Source organism: Electrophorus electricus, chromosome 4 (assembly GCF_041902795.1).
Source record: "Electrophorus electricus isolate QZ-2024a chromosome 4, ASM4190279v1, whole genome shotgun sequence".
NCBI lineage: Eukaryota > Metazoa > Chordata > Actinopteri > Gymnotiformes > Gymnotidae > Electrophorus > Electrophorus electricus.
The window spans coordinates 6,989,417-7,012,810 of record NC_137500.1 but is presented as its reverse complement, the minus strand read 5'-3'; the positions used below and the strand labels follow the sequence as shown (position 1 = coordinate 7,012,810).

General features: G+C 38.5%; 1 protein-coding gene across 2 annotated transcripts in view; it reads right to left on the bottom strand.

The window, feature by feature from the left end:
• Nucleotides 1–3,785: 3,785 nt before the first annotated feature.
• The window catches only part of grm8b (glutamate receptor, metabotropic 8b), an 83,182-nt gene continuing 63,573 nt past the window's right edge, over nucleotides 3,786–23,394 (bottom strand). For both annotated transcript variants that reach the window (XM_027020741.3, XM_035523807.2), the window contains 5 exons: nucleotides 21,878–22,078; nucleotides 14,234–14,373; nucleotides 13,072–14,007; nucleotides 5,640–5,886; nucleotides 3,786–4,340 (listed from right to left, as the gene is read on the bottom strand). In XM_027020741.3, coding sequence (XP_026876542.2) covers nucleotides 4,291–4,340; nucleotides 5,640–5,886; nucleotides 13,072–14,007; nucleotides 14,234–14,373; nucleotides 21,878–22,078 — 1,574 coding nt within the window. In that variant the 3' untranslated portion in view covers nucleotides 3,786–4,290. The remainder of the gene's footprint in view (nucleotides 4,341–5,639; nucleotides 5,887–13,071; nucleotides 14,008–14,233; nucleotides 14,374–21,877; nucleotides 22,079–23,394) is intronic.

Here is a 23,394-nt window from a genome sequence, read left to right as displayed (position 1 = left end):
AACTGCAGCATCCCCAGATCATAGCACTGCCCCCACAGGCTTGTACGTTAGGCACTAGGCATGATGGGTGCATCACTTCAGCCGCTTCTCTTCTTACCCATCACTCTGGAACAGGGTAAATCTTGACTCATCAGACCACATGACCTTCTTCCATTGCTCCAGAGAACAATCTTTAAGCTCCCTAGCAAATTGAAGCCATTTTTGCTGGTTATCCTCACTGACAAGTGGTTTTTTTAAGGCTACATAGATATTTAGTTCCAATCCCTTGAGTTCCCTTCGCATTGTGTGTGAAAATGCTCTTACTTTCACTATTAAACATATCCCTGAGTTCTATTGTTGTTTTTCTACGATTTGATTTCACCACATGTTTAAGTGATCGCTGATCATGATCATTCAAGATTTTTTTCTGGCCACATTCCTTCCTCGAAGATGATGTTTCCCCACTGTCCTTCCACTCTTTAATAATGTGTTGGACAGTTCTTAACCCGATTTTAGTAGTTTCAGCAATCTCCTAAGATGTTTTCTCTGCTTGATGCATGCCAATAATTTGACCCTTCTGAAACAGATTAACATCTTTTCCACAACCAGAGGGTGTGTCTTTAGACATGGTTGTTTAACAAATGAGAAGCTACTCATTGCATCAGTTAGGGTTATATAACTTGTTGCCAGGTGAAACAATCACCCATTTAGTACTTATCCAATGGGAGGCTCTTACATATTTGCTAAGTTAAATCCAGGTGTTGACCTTTTTGGGGGGGCAGGCAGTGTAATACCATCCTGGGCATTTTTCAGATAAATATAGTCTCCATACAAACTCAAATTTATTGGCTATGAAAAGAGTATTTTAAAGATTGACAAATAGGTTTTCAGTGATATTTACCTGCATATTTCAGTGACTTCATTAGTTTTGCTGTAATTGCTGCTGATTCATTTCTACAGGCTCATGGCCTATATAACCTTCAATGACTCCTTCCTTGAAACATGATTCCTGAGGCTGACTGCTGTCCACACTAACATGGACTATGCCCCTTGATTAGAAGTGATGGACCTTGTGGCTAAAGCCTTCGGCAATGTGTTTGGATGTTTTGTTAAATGGCATCGAAAAATCTGAGCTGTCTCCTACCTCAACCATTAGCTGAAATGCACATTTACTGATGTGTCAAATGATATAGACACATTCAGTATGGCTCTCTCGCAGAGCTAAAGCATCAAAGGTATTTTCAGTAATGTGTTGGTTGCTTTTAAGTTGCACTTAGTTAATGACTCTGAACATAAGTCAATGAGTTATACCCTAACTTATATGATAGAGGTGGGTTACACACAATTTGAGTTTAAATGATCTTACTCAGCTATATTATTTTAGATTATTTTATTAAATGTAGCGTGAGGGGTTGTTGCCCTGATTCTGGATGTGAAAAAGGATACTGACAATTTAGAAATTTAAAGTTGAAGTTCAAATTAAAATGAAATTTAAAATCTTTATTACCCATAAGCTCTGTCAGTTGCTCTGGAGTATCTGTGTATGATGATCATCTGATTCCATGAAGAGTTTAAAGCTTTTTAAACTGGTTCAAACCAGGACTAAAACCAGTGACAACTCAGTTACCAATACATTTAATGCATCAAGTCCTTTTTTGTATATGTAAGAATTTCATGAAGCATACCACAGTGTTAAAGATGCTGATTTATTTATGAATACATTTTCAACTCTCTGCGAAAATTATCAAGTGGCCACACCAACGTGTCTGAATGTATTTAAAAAGAATGCTAGTTGTATCTTAAATTGAAGTTTGTTGATGGTTTGCTTGCATTTAATGTACAAGGTCAGGGACTACAGCCCTGAGAACATCTGCATGTGGACTAAATAAGCCCCATATTGTATTATTAATGACTATCCCTAAACTCTCAGCTGTTAACCCTAAAATTCTTCCTCTACTGTCTATCAGTGATTGGAATAGTGTTCCTAATTCTTTACTCAGTTAGGGGCCAATGGGCCAGATTCATAAAAGTTTATGGTAACCATGCTATACAATGCAAAATGTGCGACACAGTATTTAAAGTTACCATGTCGATAATTAGTGCATGGGTATCAACTTATCCCTAAATTAATTTGTGCCCTAGGTGAAAGATAAAACTAATTCAGCATGTAAAGGAAGCCATACATACTAAAGACCCAGTCCATTAGACAGATGACTGACTTGTGAGACCAGTGGCATGCTGAAAATTGCCAGAGGCATAAAAAGGTAATGCAACTTTCACCAAGATGGGAACTGTATGGTTGGTAGCAGTGAGTTGAAGACTTCACTAAATCATGGCAGAGCAGCAAAATTGTATCTCTCTTTAGTCTATACCTGTTTATAGTTTCTTCCTCTGCAACACCTAAATCTGCGTTACTTATGGAAAGTGTTTGTGGCATTCTGAGATTCTGCTCAAGCAAGTCAGCTTCCTCTTCCTGTTATCTTATGTGTGCAGTTGCAAAGTTTGCTCACTCCAAACAGACAAAAATGTACCTTTTAAATAAATTTGTCAATTAGCTAATAGGAGTGTGTGCAGAATTTTGATAACTTGCATGTGTGATCAAATGTTATTCAAGAAAAGATCATCCAATCCACATTGGTTTCTTATTGGGACATTTGCTATTATACAGGTTCACCTGGCATTTTTTGCTGTGTGTTGTTCTAATATGAATTGCTAATGTCACATGCAAATGAGTACAAAATGCGGTAGCACCATGTATCACGCAAAAGGTTAAATATGGCTGTAATCCCAATTCATGAATGAGCAAACTTGTTACTGCAATGCTATGTGCAGTTAATATCACATTAAATCTGGCAATTGGCTTTATGAATTTAGCCCAATGTTTTTGTCAAAATGAGAGAAGTCATCCAACAGAGCATTGTAGGAAGTTTTAAAGTGGCAAAAATATTTGGTGCTTTTTCTACTTCTATTAGCCATACTGCTATGATCCCCTGGGCTCAGAATACAGGCTGAGAGACAGTCATTAGTGAGCTGTGACTATGAGGAAAGATAATTGGCTAGTTCTTCCCGCACAGAAAAATTGCAAAGTTACTTGCTTACAGGAGTTTTACATCTGTCAAAGAGCCAATTAAGTGTACTGGAGTCTAAGACCTTCTACAAATACTCCAAAATATATCAGTTATTGCTTCATTTCTTTTGGAAGTTGTAGCTAAAACATTAGATATAGGTAAGGATGATTTTCAGATATGCTTGAAGAGGTACTTGACATATTACATTGGAATGGCAAACCATGTCAGATATACAATTATGTCTGAAAGGATATTCACTGAAAGAGAAAAAGGCTCTTCCTCTTTTAACACTTCTGTGTAGTCCAAAAACATTTATTTGGCAGTATTTTAGGCTCATGTATAAGTATCCATGAAAGTACTGCATACTCCTGGCACAGCAAAATCTACTTGTTTACACTGTATGTTGTTTGCAGGGAGCTGGGGATGACTGCAGCAAATCCATATTTGGAGCACAGTACACCTGCTTTGATGCAGCTCATAAATATCATCTTGCCAGCTTTGCTTTTGTGTGTGTCTCCATGCTCACCTGCTGAAAAGGTAATTCATGTTATATTTCATATTATTACTGGCTTTGCTTAAACTACGTTTTTGGTCCTGAGCATTATCAGACCATTAATGGGCCTATATAAAGCACATGATCATTGTAGGAATATTTCTTCATTGTTTATATAATGCTTAGTGTGACTGAATAACACAATGCTTGACTGCTCACTCAAGATAGCTACACATTTCAAAAACATTCCTTTATTATAAATAAATCATTTGTATAAAAATTGGCATGCTTCAACCATGGCAAATACACATTTACACCCCATGGCTAATTGACCAGAGTAGCCAATACAAGAGACAAATGCATTTTTCAATGCAGATCTGACAATGTGGAATAAGAATTCAAAATCTGCACAACCACAAAATACAATTAGAATAACGACTAACATGGTTGACTCCATTATTTCTGTTGTTTTCTTTGCATTTTTCTATGTATGTATATATATATATCTTTATATCTATAAATATTTCTCTTTCACTGGCAGACCATTTGTGTTTGTTTCTATGCCAGAAGCAACTGCTGTCCCATTACTCTGACCACTAGTGTAAATGTTAGAAAAACACACAATCTTGTCTCAGTCCAGCCAGCCTCTCTCTTTACAACAAACATCAAAGACACATGCTATAGTTCCAGTCTGTGGCAGTCCATGCCTCATTGTAAACAATCGCAAATTCTTCTAATCAAGATGCATCTTCATATGGCATGATTGGTATAGCTGACGTAGGTTGTTTTTGTAGGTGGTGCTGCAAAAGAGAAGAGAGTGCATGAAGGGAACCTTTGTCTTAGCATGATGAGGAGACCTTGTAAGGGGTGAGGGAACCATGGCTTATATTCAGCTGGAAAGAGCTGCTTTTAACACCTTACAAAATCATGGTGTTATTTTCCCAAAGTGTGATTTTGTCCTGTGGAGTGGTATCACACTTCATGTTAACAAATAAGATGATTCAAAGATCTAGTATGCTACTTAACAATCTGTACTAGGTCAAAGGGACACACAGAAATTCCCAATGAAAACTTGTCTTTGGAACAAATATGTTTGCTTAGATTTAGAAATACTAAATAATACTTTATCACTCATTTTTGTGCATGGGATTCAGTGAACTAAAATCAATTAAGAAGACTTAGGTCTACAGCAATTTTTGAAGGTTGCGGGTATCAAAATATGATATATTTAGGTAAGATGATATATGATTCACAGGCTATTGTGTGGGTAATTATGCCTGTTAAATAATTATATTGAACACTTTCAGTGCTGAGTATTAATACTCAGAAAAGAGCTTGGCATTGCATATCATATGCTAGTGTCAGTGGATCTGTGCTGATGTTGGGCACTTAGTGTAAGATGATGGATAAAATCCAGCTAAAGATTTTCTTCCATATGCTGTTGCCTTCCAAGTGCCTTGCTCCACAGGCATTTACATGTTATTTTTGACACCAGTTATGATTTGGCTGACCATCAGAGCCTGCCAGACAGGCCCTGGTACAGAGGGAGAGCCTTAACATTTGCATCAACTCTAAAATGTGATGAAGGTCTGAGAGAATTCTGCATTTAACGATGACAATCTTCAACATAAATGAACAGAGGTCTTACTGATTTCTGATACTTCTCAGATATAATAGTGAAAGAAAATCACCTTTGCAGTCTTAATAAAAAGAAAATAAATTACCATTAAATCCTTTTTCAGCTTGAGATGTCTGAAATGATCCAGTGTCAACACAATGCATTTCAACTGAATGTCATTTTATCAGCTTAATTTCCACTGTTATCATACTGTAAATATGTGAAATGCTGACTGAGCAAGGCCAAGGTTCTGAATACTGAAAGTATACTGAAAGTATACTGAAAGCAATACTGAAAGTATTCAGAAAAAAAAAGGATGAAAGAAAACTTGAATTATTAATGTATGACTAAACTACACTGTATAGCTGTAAATGAGTCTTATAGTATAGACTATGATAGCCTGATAAAATAATTATGCATTTAAAACACTAGAACATGTGTTTCAAGTTTACAACAAAGACAAAAGGTTGACTGTACTCACTGTTGTTGTCCATACTCTCACAGAGCTCAGTTTTCACCTCTCCATTTGGTCTTTCGCTAGCCAGCTGGCTAAGTTTGCTGGACATGGTGGCGGCTGTGACAATGGCCTTGAAACTACGCTTGCGTTTCGGCACATTCTGCTCTGGGTGGAAGATGATTATGTAGACTTTGGGCATGTAGAGCATCCCCAATGACACAGATGCACTCAGGCTCAGAGACATTGTCAGAGTAGTCGTCTGGATGTACATCTAGGACAGAGAATAAGAAAAATCAGCATATCTGTGGCAGGGAAAAAGGGTCTGCTTGCTCTGAGGTCTATGGTGCTACTCACAAGAGCGTTTCTCCCCAGAGCAACAGACCTTTTAGTAATAGGGTTATTTATGATGGTGCCAGATACATATTAGCCTCTTATAAATATACATCAAATTACTGTGCAGCCTTATGTTTTCCTGGGATGCAATTTATCTATCTGTAATCTTATGAGCAGCAATGATTTTACCTGAATGCTGAAGATGAACCCAGATTAATAGATCATCACATCTACATAAAAAAATTATAGGGGCAATATTATGAGCTGAGGAATGTGCCTTGGCTTTTAGGTAACTTAAGAGAATCTATGAAGGATTGGACCAGAGAATAAAAAACTACCCATCATTGATAATATGGAAATAACGGCAGTTATGAAGACATAGCCATAATAATCCCTGCATATGCTTAGGATAATAAATGTAGAAAACTGTGCTATATTTCTCAAAGAAAGAGCTCATTTTAGAACCATTTTGTGATTCCTCAGCTTGTCACTGCAGGGGGACCCATTTTGGTGTTACTGTAGGAGTACGTCTACCTCGTCCTCTGGCCCTAAAGCAGCTCCACACACTCATTACAGCTTTGGCAACAATCCTTACTCATGGGGGTAGTGAGATAGTACAGTAGATATTAAATCCCACAGGTCTACAACATTTCTTATTTTATTGTTGGGTCATGAAAGGATTACAAACTAAGATCTTATGGTTTTTGATATTAGACTTATTATGCATTACAATCACTAGCGTCACTGAAAAATAAACTGCCTAGACGATATGGAAGTTGTTCATGTTTATATTTTTCCATGGTTGCATCCAGACCCCCTTTCAAGAATTCTTTAGTAGATTGCTTTAAAGACTGTAATTTTTTTGTCTTATGATTACTCATTTTCAAAAAATAAATTAATATTTTGGAATACTAAAGAGTCTATTCCAGAGTCTGATTTTGGGCAGCAAAGCAAATGATCTAATACATTATGGCCTTTATCAGTGCTATCATAGTACAAACGTAAAAAAATAAAAAATAAAAAATCTAATTCAAGACAGTTCATTTATCTTACTTTTAAAGCATTATAAGCCATTTGATGTTAGAGTGTATTTTTCAGTAAAACAAAGCAATACTTTGAAATTAGAATATTGCATTGTTGTAAAGACCAGATCTTAAGGGAACTAACACTGTTATTAAATCAAAAATGCAGTGCAGAATGAAAACACAAATACAGTACATTAGTACAATGAGTGTATTATAATCTTAATATATTATAATATTTTAAGATTATTATCTTAAAATATATCTCTGCTGTAGGGTTAAAAAAAATCATAGATAAACTATCAAATATGAATACAGTTTTTAACTAGCTACAGGCACTCTTTACAATGTTCATCAATCTGGATGACTCCCACTTGAACTGAACAGAGTAATTTCCTCTTTCTACTCATCTATAATGAACACAGTAGATTCAAACATTATTACTGCATAATATATCATATACACCCTACTGAGGATGTTGTGATAGTGAGACAATGAATATTTTTTCAGTTTTTTTTTTTTTGCTGGTTAGGCAAATAATGAGACATCAGAAACAGAATTTTATTTTCCAGGTATGTTACACACATGAGGAATTTGTGTGAGTGCACATGTAGCTACCATACCAAGCAGTCTGGCACAATGGTTTATGTACATGTCATAGAATGCTCCCTTTCCCACTGTTCACGTGGTACAGCCCACCGTGTGCTGTGGGACTTCATTGTCTTGTTTGAAACCACACCCACGTAGTCACACACACTGGGTTATTCTCGTAATGTCTCTGTGTATTTAAACCCAGGTTGGTGTGTGCATCACGGTCTGTCTTTGTTCTCGCTAATGTTCACATACTTGTTGCACTTTATGTTTGTAAGCTGTGTTCAGCGTTGCATGTGTTCACCTTGCCTATTTCATGTGAGTGCCACTGTGTTCGTTATTCGGTTCCATCTAATAAATGTCTTTCTGTGTCGAGGGAGTTTGTGTGTCCTGCTTGTCACCCTGTGGCACTCGGGCCGTTACAGAAAGACAGACCACCACAGGACGCCTACTCTCTCAGTGGTAAGTGGACTTCCTACAGGGATGAGCTTAGGGACATCCCTAGTTGCAGTCTGGAACCCTGGATGTTGGGGAGAAGACCTCGACTGGTGTTTGCGGCCACACCGGAGGAGGAGGGGAATGCCCCCTGGAATTTCTTTGGGGGGGGCTAGGGTTACTGAGCCAGGACCACAGAGAGCCGAGGGGCTCCATGGGGACTGCAATGTAGGTGGTTTGGTGGAGCTGGCTAGGTCCCTGGCTAGCGAGGTAGTAGCCTGTGTTCTCTCACTCCAAAGCCCTGGAGGGGGACTGCCTCAGGGGCGCTCCTTGGGTGCCTAGCAACAGGAGGAATGTAGTCTGGAGCAGCACATTCAGGTCCAGGGTGGACATACCCCTCTGCATGTCTTGTATGGCCAAGGACACGTCTCCAGTGCTTGTGTTTCCAGCAGGTGCTGCGTCAATGCGCCTTTTGTGTATGTCTACAGGCGCATCTCTTTGTTGTGTGTACCCAAGCCTCCTGTGTGAGTCTACAGGTGCATCTACACATTATTGTGAAGTTGTCACTGCTCAGTGACATAGCCACGCCTCTGGACCCGCCACTGAATGACGTAGCTGCACCTCTGGAGAGGCATGGACTTTGCCTTTCCTCCTCATTTACTGAGGCCTCCCTTGTTGGTGGCCCCTTAGGCGGGCGTTCTGTCATGGAATGCCCCCCTCCCCACTAGTCATGTGGTATGGCCCGCTGCGTGCAGTGGGAGTTCATCGTCTTGCTTGTAATTACGCCTTTGTAATTTGCACATACCTGCACATAGTTTAGTCTTGTAATGTCTGCGTGTATTTACTACTGCTGTGGGAATGTGCATCTTTGTCGTTCATTGTTCATGTTCATGCCCATGTTTGTACCCATGTTTACGTTATCGATATTTGTGTTAAGTGTTAATGTTGCATATGAGTGCCGATTGTCTTTACTGCTTGTTTAATAAACATCTGTCACCATTGAGGGAGTCTGTACGTCCTGCTCCTTGCCCTGTGGCACTCGGGCCGTTACAGTACAAATATACAGAAAATACACAGAAAAGAGAAAAAACTAAACTTAAATACAATAATAATACAGATGATACATTTCAGTAGTGCAAAGTAATGTGCTCCAATACAAGGGGTGCTAAGTTATAGACTAGAGTATCCTAGATATAGAGTGTCGTTAATAAGGTACACAGCTGTACAGTCATGGGGACAACCCTGTTTTTGCATTTGGTTCTGCTGGCTTTGATGGTCTTGAGTCTTCAGCCTAATGCGAGGGCATTGAAGAAGTGGTGTCCAGGGTAAGAGGGATTGGCTATGATTTTGCTTGCATGCTTCATGATTCTTCTGTTGCATATATCCTTAAGTGTTGACAGATTACATCCAGTAATCCTTTATGCAGCCCTGATTATGCACTGGAGTTTGGCTCACTTCTGTAAGATGGAGGAACCGGAACAAGTGGTTATGGAGGAGGTGAGGACTGAACTGTAAAACTGGATCATCACAGGATGTGACAAGTTGAATTTCTTCAGCTGCCTTAAAAAGAACATACTCTGCTGTGCTCTCTTGGTGATGATGATTATGTTCCTCTCAACCCTTAGGTGCCTGAATATAGTGGTGCCCAGCAACTTAAGTGACTCCACAGAGCCACTGATGTTGAAAGGTAGTGGAGGTGGGGAGCTGAATTTAAATATTGCATGTATCTATATAGTCTTTAAGAGGTTTGAGCACCAGGTAGTAAGAACTGCACCAGGACATCAGCTGTTTGCCTTCCAGCCTGGAGTCCAATTCTTACCACTGTTGCCAATTCTTGCCAGAGTGGTCTGCAAATGTAAGGATCTTCACTGATGGTGCTTTGAGATGTGGTCATAGATTTAAATACTAAAGTGAAGGAGTGATAGCACACAGCCTTGTGGAGCACCAGCGCTGAGTTTGAGCTGCATGAGTTTGAGCTACAGAATTTTTACGACAATGGTGTGAAAAGACAAATTAGAGTATAAGAAAAGAACTTTTGCATGGGTACCTGAACTTCAGGGCCAGGCTGACTGCCAGGCTTCAGGGCCTTGCTAAAAATAGTTTGCATAAAGGGTCAACATGGGTTGTTGACCCTTATGCAAACTATTTTTAGCAAGAGCTGTGCGATAGCATTCAGGTAGGCTAGTACGAAGCATTTAAAGACCTTTAGAACTACATAGGTCAGGGCAACTGCACTGCAATTATAGGCTTGGAGTCCTCATCTTATTAGGAACTGGAACAATAATAAGGGGTTTGATGAATGTGAAGAGAGCAGAGATCCAACCTCCTGTTCATAACGTCCATGAATACTAGTGCCAGCTGATCACAGCAGTGCTTTAGGGTGGATGGTGAGACTAGGTTGGGCCCTGTAGCCTCCCTCAGCTTCTGTCCTCTGAAGAGCTTGCTGACATCATTCTCACTGATGGTGAGATGTGGGCGTGACAAAGGTGAGGGAAAGAAAGGCAAGTGGAGGAAAGTGGCCCCCAGTGTTATATTTTCTGCAAGGAAGACAGATGGTAGATCCCAATAATCCCTAAGCAAAGACATCTCTAAACACTTGGAAGACCAAGTGAAACCTCACGGTGATTTAATTGCCCCTTTATCATAAGTAACAGATATAAGTGAGAAAAAAATTATAATCAAAGATAAAGAAATATCCTTTGCAGATTTCAGTCTGTTTCAGGTCAGTGTATTGGCACTTTGGAGAAAAGAACAAAAGGAGCTACAAATTTTAAGAAAATTCTTGCATCTTCACAACTCGATTTAATACAACCTGCAGTGACTATGTTACTGGTTGTGTTATTTTTTTTGGGGCCGTCTGAGGGGAATGTTTCAGAAATTGGGATGTTATCTCATATTGATTCTTAACAACATATTGCAACCCTATACAATAAATTCCCCACTCTTTAATTAACTCTTGTAGTGTTCATTTCTGTTAAGATGAATGTGAATGAACTCTGCAGGTGTTATTTCAACAGTGTAGAAATTAAAAAAACACTAGGGATGTTAATGTGTACTAATACCTTTTCTGAAATGAATGTTAACAGCTTTCACAATGGAATCTTGTAATTTTTGCAGTAACCAATCTGTTCAAATACCAAAATATAAAATGACTAAAAGAGTCACTTTTAATGGTGTTTGAACAAAGTATTCACACAAACACCAAGATCCAGTTTGGTCAAGAATTTAAAGGTACCCTAATTATTAAATAAATAATTCCATTTTATAATATTAATTAACGTTATTAAATATATTGCAATATTAAATATTACAGTATTTGTGCTTGATATTTACTGTAGAAACTGGCAGAAAACAGTACAGATTTTATATGCACATGCGATCCAAGAATAGGCCTTGAACAGTTTAATGTATATGAATGAGATTTTTAAAGGTAGAAGGTAAAAACATCCTGTGTGTGAAGCATGCTTTTCCAGGGCCAGTGACCTGTCACCTTCAGGTAAGCATTTGTAAACCCCCGCAAAGAAATGAAAAATAAGGTGAATCTAAAGGTGAAATCGTTTCAGTAGATTAGTGTAATATATTAAGGTTTTTCATATGAATGGTCTGTTTTTCTGCTGGGGGAATTATAATTCAGTTACCCTAATGCAGCATTCTGTGTGCTTTTTTGTCAAGCCTTATTCTGATGATGTATTTCTGTGAACAGCAAACATAGCATATGGTTTTGGTTTTTTTTTGACAATAATAAAGAAGTATGTACAACTGTATGCCTTGCACGTATAAGCTCACAAAAAAGAATGCAATGAAAAGGTCTTTCCATCTCAAACAGCTTCAGGAAATACAGGGAGGAAAGATGTGTTTTGAAGAGGAGAGCCAGAGAACTAGGGGATAATTATATGTACCTATCACAGAGAGAGAAATTAGAAATGAGAATTATTAAAGTCTTAACCAGTCGCCACTAAGAAGTCTACTATAATTAACTGCAAACTGTATTAAATCTTAACTCAGATCACAAACTGAATAACCAAACAGTGTTAGAAGTGTGCAGAAGAGCATAAGGACATTTAATCTCTTTTCCCTCGTCAGCTAGATCTGAAACAGCTAAAGTAACAGTATGCAAGATGAGAAAACAACTGTAGATTATACAAGTGTAAGCAGTGCTCGGATGAACAGTAAACACAGCAAGACCCAGACCAACATCACAATGGCTCCAAGGGTACAATAACCTGTTCACACATTAATATCTGTTTGGGCCTATGGTGTAATGTCATCCAATGTTCTTTTTATCACATATCACTGCAAGGTCCCAGTCGATTCTTGCTACCAGCAAAACGATACTGTCCTCCAGCATCACATGCCATGTGCATCAAACAGCTGGAATTGTATAAAGGAGAAAATGAACAGCTGACATAGATATCACTCAAGCAGCGAGTGTGTAATGATGTTATTGGGTTATTCACGTGCGCAAAACAACTGCGCTAATGAGTAGCGGCTGAAATATTGCACAAGAGAGAACGAAGCTTTTCACTCATTAGTCCTAAAGGCCTAAAATGAGTAGCGAGGAAGGAAAAAACTGTAATCCAGCCCAGACAGGAGAGTTTATTATGACCTTACAGTGACTTCATATGGCTTCCCTGTTCATCTTTACAGTGTGGAATGCTCATACTATATGCATAGAATAAACCCGTTTAATGGACAGTTTCATTTTCCCTTGCCTAGCTATGCATTTTTTGAAGACGTTTCAATCCACAGAAATGAAAATTTCCACTGGGGTTCTATTTTAATTAGGCATATTTTGACTGGTCAAGAAAACCATGCAGACAAGTCTACATACTGCTGATTTAGTAGACTATATACTGCTGGTGTCGACTAAGAGTACACCAACAGTACTAAGCAAAGCAAGTGCAGACACAAATAACAAATGCATAGCCCAGTTGGATTTTGAAAAAAAACAACACCCCTTTCAGTGTCTAGATTGTGATGCACTTGGAAGGATTAATGAATATAAGTGAAACTTTGACATTCTCATCTACAAGATTAATAAAACTGACATCAAGAGTTCCTGAAACCTAACTCACCCGCTCTGCAGACTGCGATGTCCCAAAGAAGATTGGTATGAATGCAAGCCAAATGATGCAGGTGGTGTACATAGTAAATCCAATAGGCTTGGCCTCATTGAAGGTCTCTGGTACTCCTCTGGTCTTGATTGCATAAACAGTGCATGTGACCATCAAGAGGATGCTGTAGCCCAATGAGCAGATGAGTGAGAGATCCGATATATCACACTTGAGAACGCCACGAGCATTCCTAGGGTCCTGTGTGCGCTGCTCACCATAATCCACAAACGTGTGCGGTGGGTCAGCGACAAACCACACAAGCACACCCATAAGCTGCACAGAGATCAAGCTGAAGGTAATGACCAGCTGGGAGGTGGGGCTGATGAAGCGTGGTGCTGCCACTGAGCACTTGCCCTGCTCAAAGATGCGGTGGATGCGGTTGGTCTTGGTGAGCAGCGCAGCATAGCTGAAGCACATGCCGAGGCCCAGGAAGACCCGGCGAAAGGAGCACACGCACACTCTGGGTGTGGCAATCATAGGAAAGGTGACAACATAGCAGAGGAAGATGCCAGTCAGCAGCACATAGCTCATCTCCCTGCCAGAGGCACGCACAATTGGCGTGTCATTATAGCGGACAAATGTGACAATCACGAACGTGGTGGCAAGAATGCCAAGGATGGCGATGAAGACGGGCACCACAGCCCAGGGTGAGTGCCACTCCAGCTTGATGATGGGGATGAGCTGGCAGCTGGTGCGGTTGCGGTCGGGCCGCTGCTCGTATGGGCACAGCTGGCATGTGAACTCGCTGGCCTGGTAGTGGTAGCCCTCGCAGCGCTCACAGTGCCAGCAGCAGGGCACGCCCTTCACCACCTTCTTCCTCTCACCCGTCCGACAGGGCAGGCTGCACACTGAGGCGGGCACAGATGAGGCACCACTCTCCCACTGCATGGCATTTATCTACAGAGGTACCCCAGCAAACATAATTGAAATTATCATGTCATCATCGATATCATCATCATCTTAAACATAGTAATCATCATAATCATAATTATCATAGTGATCATAATCATCATCATCATCATCATTATGTCCATAAGCACATTGACTCTCACTGACATTTATCATTAATTGCTTTCTTACATCAGTCAAATTAAAATTTAAAAGCACAGATATCATTCCTCACTTTCAAATGAAGGTGATCTGTCCAATGGCCGATGACTCTGTACTCAGCTATTGATCCGTTGGTGATCTGATACTGGAAGATGTCATATCGTCCAGGAGCATCTCCGTTCTCATTGAATGTTACAGGGGTCTTCGCACTCCCTGTTAAAAATGTTTCAACAAAATTCCCTTTACAATTATCACAATGTCTCTTTCCTCTTTGGTCACATTGTGTGGTCGGTTTTTGCAGTACTCAATTTGAGGTCCTTGGCTACTAATGCTCCTCTGGGCAAGATAACATTTCACAAACTACATCTGTACGTTAGGTATGACAATTAAAGGCTTGGCATAATGATTATCCCCTCACATATGATATGCAAATATGAATTAATCTAAAATAGATAATGACATTATAATCAAAGTGAGGTGGAAGTGCAGGGTCACAGTTTACATGATGTATAATTCACCTAATCCATCATGAAGGGCTAGCAAGCATTTCCACATTAACATACATAATCGCTCCCTCACTATCAGCCATTCTTAGCTTTCTCACAGGCCTTGTGGAATTTTTCAACTTGGGCACTTTAAAAGGCAACAGCATAGGTAATGGGGAGGGTGTAACAGATGAGCGTCTCAGGGGACTGAGATAGCATGCATTATTAAAACACCTGCAGAGAGCCAGCTGAGGCAGGAGGAATGGGCCTGCAGGACTCAAATGCAACTCACTACTACAGTACAGCTTGATGATGCAGTCATCTGGCTGGAATCAAACTTCAATGCAAACATGAAGTTAAACATGAAACTAAACAAAATATACATATGTTCTGTATAAGGAATCTTATTGCAGCATGACAGTGTATGAGACAGTGAATTAAACAAGCCAAGTTAGCAATCAACCAGCTGACTGAACTGTTCTAAACTGACATTCTAGTTCCACATCACTACCAGATCTCTCAATCCCATCAGCATTGCCTTGACCTGTAACATGCAACTCCATCCCATGCACTTTCAGTTAGAAAACTGTAGCACATAATCCACTTTGTCAAAATTGAATGTATTAATAATTTTAAAACTCATCCTATTGTATTTTACTATTAATATGTGGGCACGTTTCTGTCGGCTCCTTGTAAATATATGCATTACAGATCACACCTGGAATGAAAGGAGTAAAATATCTCAACTTCATGTCTATGCATAGAATATAGTGTTTTCCTGCCACACACTGCTGCGAACTGGATCAGTTAATCAAATTCACATACAATAAAGGTTTTGCTTATCTAAATATAATATCAAAACATAGTGTATCTCATTAAACAAGTACAACATAAATATGGTGTAAATATAGCAATGCTAATAGATCACAAGTATTCTAGTGCTTGTTAGAACTGCTTGTTATATTATCATCTGTAATGCAACTTTTTGGCTGGTGGAAACTGACAGACTGTATATTGTAGATAAGGCACCCTGCTGTGACATATCTGTTTTTATGGAGACTCCTTGCTGCCAAAACTATTTATATTTTCACCTATTTTAAAATACTTCTGATTCAGTAGATATGTTTTCCTAGGAGCAATAATTTCTAAGTAGTGTTGATCTCAAAGAGTAATTTCTACCGATAGCTTTTTAATGGAGGTGTGTTTGAGAGGAATGGCTGTCACCTTCACAAAAAAAGCCTAACCTGTTCTAAAAAGCCTAACCTGTTCTAAAAAGCCTAACCTGTGGAGCAACTGAGACACTCAATATATTTAGAGGCTGAGATTACTAAAGGATAAACACATCAGTTCTTGTTTCAAGAATGACACCCACTTATCACCAGAAAGTAAAAAGATCCTTCTGGGAGTATTCTTCTCTCACCTATTAAAATATTGCATCAGCCTTTTTTCTCCTTCTCTTTCTCCAGAGACATCCGCTCTTCACTGACACGAACACTGTGGTTTCTCCCAAATTTTCAGAGTATTAAACTGGTTTATTGAATTGCTTTAGCAGCACTTTTATCACACCTCTGAGAAGTTTATCCTCATATGAAATGTGAGGAGTCTCCCTGAGGCATGACCTTTGACCTCATAAAGTCACCCATAGTCTGGCAGCAATCTCTCACTCTGACAGCACTTTATATTGGATGATTTTTATCCCAAAAGTATAAGAAAAAAGATTTGATAAAGAAGTTCTTAGGCTTGGCTGCATGACTTTGTCTTGTTTGAAGAATCTCAAAGATGCATATTTGCAATTAACATATTTCTAAGGTTGAGAAGACAAAATGGTTGAATCTTTAAATTATGGAGAAGAAGTGAACCAACCACTTCTCCACTCTCTCACCTGGAGCTGAATATGGAACTCTCTTGTGGTGGTCTGTGCTGGCTCCTCACTGACTGATTTTCAGGCTTCTCACATCTTCAATCTTTCAGCCCTACTACTGATGTCAAAATAATTTTAAAAAATCAAGAAATTCTATGTGTACTTTGAGACCTTTGATTTTTAGAAACTGTATGCAGCACGACATGTGAACTGTATGTGAACTTTTTTGTTTCCCTTTGGACAACAATGAAATCATTCATCATGAGGCTCTCCATGACCAATTAAAGAAAATCAATTAAGTATGTTATCTGCATTCTGTCTGTTCATCAAAGTTTCTCACTACAGCATGGAATGAGTCTCAAAAAGCTTTTGTGTTATACTTCTTTCATCAGTCATAATAATGTAATAAGCTGTTATGAACATCACACATTATTATTTCATATCATATCCTAATTCTGAACATTCTCATGACTCTGAATATGGATTTGCCCATAATAAAACCCGCTCTTCACCACGTGTCCATCTCCTAACCGTTCAACATTACATCGGTGGGGCAGTATCTTCTTCTGAGCAGTTTCCTGAAGTCTGGCTGTATTTCACTGCCATTGTTGCCATCTTGCTGGCAAGGTAATATCAGGCCCTTTCCCAACACCAACAACAACCCAACCACCATGTCACCATCACAAGCAAACGCAGTTATGCCCCAGCCCACACCGCTGCACTAAGATGAATGACTCAATAAATTAAGAATAGAACATAAAAAAAAAACTGAAAATCATCTATGTTCTGTGTTTTTGGAAATTAGCTCATTCTAGGCTCCTTGTACAGGGTCTGGATCAACATATCATTTTGTATGGGAACATGCATGGATGCCAGCCTTGAGAAAGACTACCTGACAGAATGCAACATTAACAGAATTATTTTTTTAAAAACTGAAAAGGGTAGGCTAAGGCCCCTTTTCCTGTTTCCCAAGATCTCAATCACAAAGAGAAAGAAGCTAGCTAAAGGCTTCTGGGAAGATGCAAATGAGCAGGCAGACCAACACTACAGAGCAATATATTTTGTTATAGCTTTTATAGTACCACTATAACAGCTTATAGCTTGAGGCAAGACCAGTTTGTTCCTTTGGGAAAATATATTTTGGAAGATAAAAGGGGTGTGTTGTGTGAAAATGGTTGCCCCCAGACCTCAAACACCCCTATCAAGAAGGCTTTATGAATGCATTACTTAAGGGTCAAATGTTTGATACTGAAGAACTGTCCCCTTGAGTGAATCAGACATAGTTGTCAAGAAGCTAATTGTCTACTTAATTAAGGTGCATTTCACTGAATCTCCTTGAGACAGTGATGGTCTTCAACAAGATAGGCAGGACAAATTAGAGGAGAGGCACAGCTGCTTGAGATCTTTACCTTATTTGATGCATCTCCAAGTATTGATCCCTTTCCTCTTTTAAAGACAATCAGTGCCCTACACACGTGCAGTGGGTGTGCAGAGGATATTTGCACAGCCTAGCATGTATTCAGCCATTTTACAGCTACTTAATCATTTGCTTATGTCTTATCTGGTGGCTAATTGGGAAAATATCGACAATGGGGCAAACAGTAGAATAGAATCTTTCCAGGTCAGTAGTGTAATCAATTGCTTGCTGTTAGAGTGACTGATGCAATTATGGCTTGCTTTTTGTCTGTTTTTCACTAAATAAAGATTTTTATCCCACATAACATCTTATTATTCAGTTAAGCCTCTGGGCAGAATTCCCAGTTCCATTAACATCATACATCCACAGCACTGGCCTGTCTTTCCCATAAAGAGTTTTATCTCATTGAACATACTGAACATGACCTCAGAGTACGTGAGCAATGAGCCTACAACACACAGAATAACACAGGAATACCAAAGCATATTTAATATAACCATCAACGACAAACAGTGTTCTTTAGAGCCCTGCTGTTCTCTCAGCATCTCAACACAAGTATAAAAATAAATACATTCATGATGGCATTGGAGCGCATGTGATTGTGGGTGAGTTGACAGTTACCCACAGGCAGCAGGAGTCGTCATTTGGAGATGTATGTCAAGAGTTAGATGCTACACTGGACGTTCTAATTTTCTCTATTTATCAGCCATTTTATTAGAGACGCTCCATTTGCGCGAATCTCAGAAAGGTGGTGTGGCATGACAATGTTCGTAGATACTCATGCACAAAGGACCAATCAAGGAGTGATTTCCTTGAGTCAGTCCTATGCGGGCGCACACACTCACACACACACTCACTTACACACACACACACACACACACACACACACACACACACACACACACACACACACACACACACACACACATTTAATTATTTTATGTTTTTAACCCTGTTCTGCCTCGTCTACTGATTTTGGAATTGCCCCTTTTTATTTCTGCTGGAATTATTGTCTCTCAGGTTTTGACAATTGCCTGTTTTTGACTACGTGTTTGGATAACCCTGTATTCAGTAAAGACATTTCCCATCTACTCTAAAAGTATATGCCCGTTTCTGACAGGTTTATATATATATATATATATATATATATATATATATATATATATATATATATATATATATATATATATATGTGAATATACAAATGTCAAAGTAAAAAAGAAAAAAGAAAAATAACATTTTACTACAGTAGCATGATAGAACACAAATTCTAATGAGCAAAAGCAGCAACAACTTTCTGATGTTTGAGTGAACAAAGATTATACTGCTGCCCATAGTCACTTTCATGCTCAATGTGATGCTATTTTTTCAGAGGCATAAACCCTTCAAACCACATTTTCGTATTCATTAGGCTGAAGTAGGCAATCAAACAGTGAAAGCAGTTCTGCTCTGAAAAGCCTGTGAAATTCTTCTTCCAATTTTGCTTTCACACCCTCAAAAGGTGAGATGGGTATTCTAATTTTATGTTCAGGTGTTATGTGCTGGGAGAAGCAGGGGAATGCAGGAAAGCATTCTGTATTTAGGTATGATGAATTTGTGAAATACAGATATGATTAAACACAAAAGTGTGAAATACAACATAAGGAGTGGATGAGGTAGTGCAATGATAAGCTCTAGAAACTATAGACATGACTGAAATTGTACCACTTGAATTCAAACAACTAAGAAAGAGTTTTCTAAAGCTGTAACATTTTATGTGTAATTATACACTTACATTTTATTAAAATGTTGTCACTTGTTCAATCTTTTTGTAGTATAGGGTGCTTAAATTCAATATTTAAGGAACATTTTAATCAGCCCAGAAACCCGATGGCCAAAATGTGCTTATGACCAACCAGGGCACAAATCTATACAAACAAAAACAAAACAAAATAAATATACAGATGTATATGTATATCCTAACCATAGTTTGTGACACCTATAAAAAGACTTTATAGGGATATCTATAAAGTCTTACAGAGCTTTAAAACGAAAGTTAAAAGTGATAGGATAAAAGATAACAGAAGACTGTATTGATCCCTAGAGGGAAACAAAAGTATTACAGCAGCTTTTCTTGATAAACCAGAACAGATACAGGGACACACTACAATAACATTGGTGCAATTGAAATATCTACTGCATAATTAAAATAAACACATAGAATGCATACAACTAAATGCAAACTAGTAAATACATCCAACATAGGCATGTACAAATAAAATATGTAATAAATAATAAATAGATAATAAATTAATAAATAGTAATAAATAGTTATAAATGTGTGAGATTCTATACTAACATACTACCATATACATACCAGAGCAGAAAGAGACATTAAGGCAATGTACCAAACACTGCATATCACAATCCACAGATAAGCAGATTAATGTCTAAATAGCCCATCTTTGGCAGTGTACACAGCTTAATAGCACAGAGAGGAAGGATATATTAATGTGTTCTCTTATACTCTGGGACTGAATCAGGCTTTGCTAAAAGTTCAAAAGGAATGTTTGAGAAAGAAAACCCTGCCCTTGAGTCAAAGCTCTGTGAAGATAGAAATCTTTGTAAAGAGAAATCTATGCAGAATAAAAAGAGATTAAGTTGCTCTGCCAGACCTAAGTGACCTTTCATCTGGCCGATAGTAGAATGCTTTATGGAGTGAAAATGAAGATGGTTGCAAAATCAGTAGAAAGGTAACAGTCAATTAAGATGCAGGTTATGACAGAACATTTTGTATACAGGCCAATTCTACAGTAGTGTAGAAAAAACTGATTGCCATTGCAAAAGGTCCTTGTAGTGAGAACATTTGGAACTAACACTCAGCATGATGACATGGTGGGCAACCCTGAATGATGCAGCGTTAGTGAGGTTGAGGGCCTGCATGACGAGAACTACATGATGAAAACATAAGAGATAAAAATTTAAATAGGAAATGACAGAACAAGAATCTTCAAAACAACATATTTCAAATTACTATTTTTGTTGCCTCCTGCCTTTGTGGAAATTGTAATTATAATCAATTGCCACTGTTTCATGAAAACATAGGTGGTCAAAAATAAAAAAGAAAATGCTGATTAGTGATGTCTGGCCTGACACAAATAACAGAACTCAGTAAATCAACTAATTTTAATGTAAAATAACACGACTTCATGCTTGCAAATAGACACAACATATCAACAGCTTTGAAAAGTTACCAGAACAACACTAGTTCATTTTGAATGGTGCCTTCCAAGTGAATGTGTTTCCTTAAACATTTTGGATTTAGTTTGATATTACTTTTCTTAAAACTTGTAAAACAAACTGGAAGAGATTGCTTGGTCTGGAAGAGCACCATCATATAGGTTAAATGCGAGTGGGCTTCAGTGATGCAAATCACAAAGTTTTCAGTAAATAAACAGCTAAAGTTGAAGAAGTGCTTAAATTAATGTTTTCAGAAGGTGGAGAGTGCACAGAATACCCATGAAAGTGCACAGGACAAGATCAGGGCCATGCTGGAGCACAGAGCATGGGAGTGCCAGAGCACAGAGCAGAGCTGTGCAAGAAGCTACACAGAAGAACAAGCAGATAAAAGCGAGAGCAAAAAGAGTACAACACAGAGGAGAACCTGGGAGAAACAGAAGTTGTTCCTCAACAGTTAAGAGAGACACAATGTAGAAATAATAAATGTACAGGAATTAAGAGATTATAAACAGTGAACAATACTGTATTAACAACAGTGGAAGGAAATTTTTATAAAACTGATGAGAATTTGTTGATTACTAACCAGGAGTTAAAGGAAGTATGGATACAAAAGTTAGGTACAGATACAAATGAGTAAAAGTAATGTAGGGTTTATTCAAATGCTGTCCATCATTAGCTAAGAGTAAAGGAGAGGAAGCTGGTGTTGTTGGCTGTATTGGAGATTAACCTACTCACCATTAAAGCTAACGTTGCGGACGTAACCCAGCAGCTCCTTGCCATCGATACTGCTCATGCGAGGACAGAGTCCTGGGTATCCGGAGCACAAGTCCCGGTGCATGCGGTGAAGAGCATGGGCCATGGTATATACAGCATCCATCACAAACTGCACTTTCCCCTCCTGCTCATAGCTGGAGTCTCGACCAATCTTCTCCAACCCTAATGGCAAGAAAGACACTGGTTAGTTGTCAGCACTTTAATGATCATTTTAAAAGGATTATAACAATAGATTTAAAAACTGAGAACAACAATTAGTTTGGAAGGGGAGAGGTTTCTTTTGAAGTGTATTGTGAAAATATTTCTTGTTCATACAAGGAAAATTGGTAAAACACACTTGTCAATTATCTTGAGGATCTGACTTTTGATTGTTACAGTAAGGTAAATGTCTGTCCCGAACATCTGAATCTGCAAAACAAAATGCTAGCTTTAACAAGTCAAGCCAAGCTTTCGAACATTGAATATGGATGTGTGAGGTCTTGTGAGTAAGATGCTGTGGCAGAGATCTGTGATTTAACTTAATCTAAAACATTTGGTTCATACCGTAGAGAGGTTACATGTGTGCTTTTACAGAATAAATATAGCTAGTAAAATAGCCAAAGCCAGCAAAAATATGTATTGAAAAATTCCCTCAAGAAAATAACACAAACTCAAAAGCACTCAAAGCATTTTATTTACTCTTAACTCAAAGCATCTTATTTACTCTCTCATCTTAGAAAAGATTTATCCTAGCTGATTTTTTAGTCTAGTTTACATGACCCAAGGCTGTGAGCCCAAACTGATTATATATACAAGTACTCAATTTCTGTTCAGTCCTCAGTGACCCTGACTCACAGCCAAAAGTACTGCAGCTCTCAAATACCTAGTTCAGGTGAAAGTGGAGCTAAAACAGAACAAAAGCCAGGTCAAACATGGCAGATCTCAGAGGAGTGAAAAATCCACTGTTGTACTCTATGAAGATATAAAATATTTGTGTGGCACCTGATTTGCAGTTTTAAAAATATCTGTTTTAAGGGAACATTTTCTTAGTGTCTTCCAGAGGTTATGAGAATGCCATGATATAAAAAGATTGTGTCCATTGTTGTTGGAGATGAAAATGACTGTGGAACTATTTTATAGCCTATACATTTACAAATGAATGAAAATATACTTTACAAATTGCCTGCATGTGATATTGAGTATTTATTATGACCACACTAACTTATGGACAAAATAAAAGATTGTCCCAAGCAAATGAAAATACTTTGTCTTATGTTATTGCCTGCTAACAAAGATGTGGTTTAGTAGTTGCATGTAAGAGAGACAAGATCTTTTGTCTACATGAAAGAAGAGTTGCATTACACATGACATACAGCTTAATCATTGAATATAGGGTCCCAATTAGTCTTGAGTTCAAGCGAAACTCAATTTGCCCTCACTGACACCAGTGGGAGCACCACATCTGTTTTGACTCTGTCTTTCAATGGCAAGTACACATA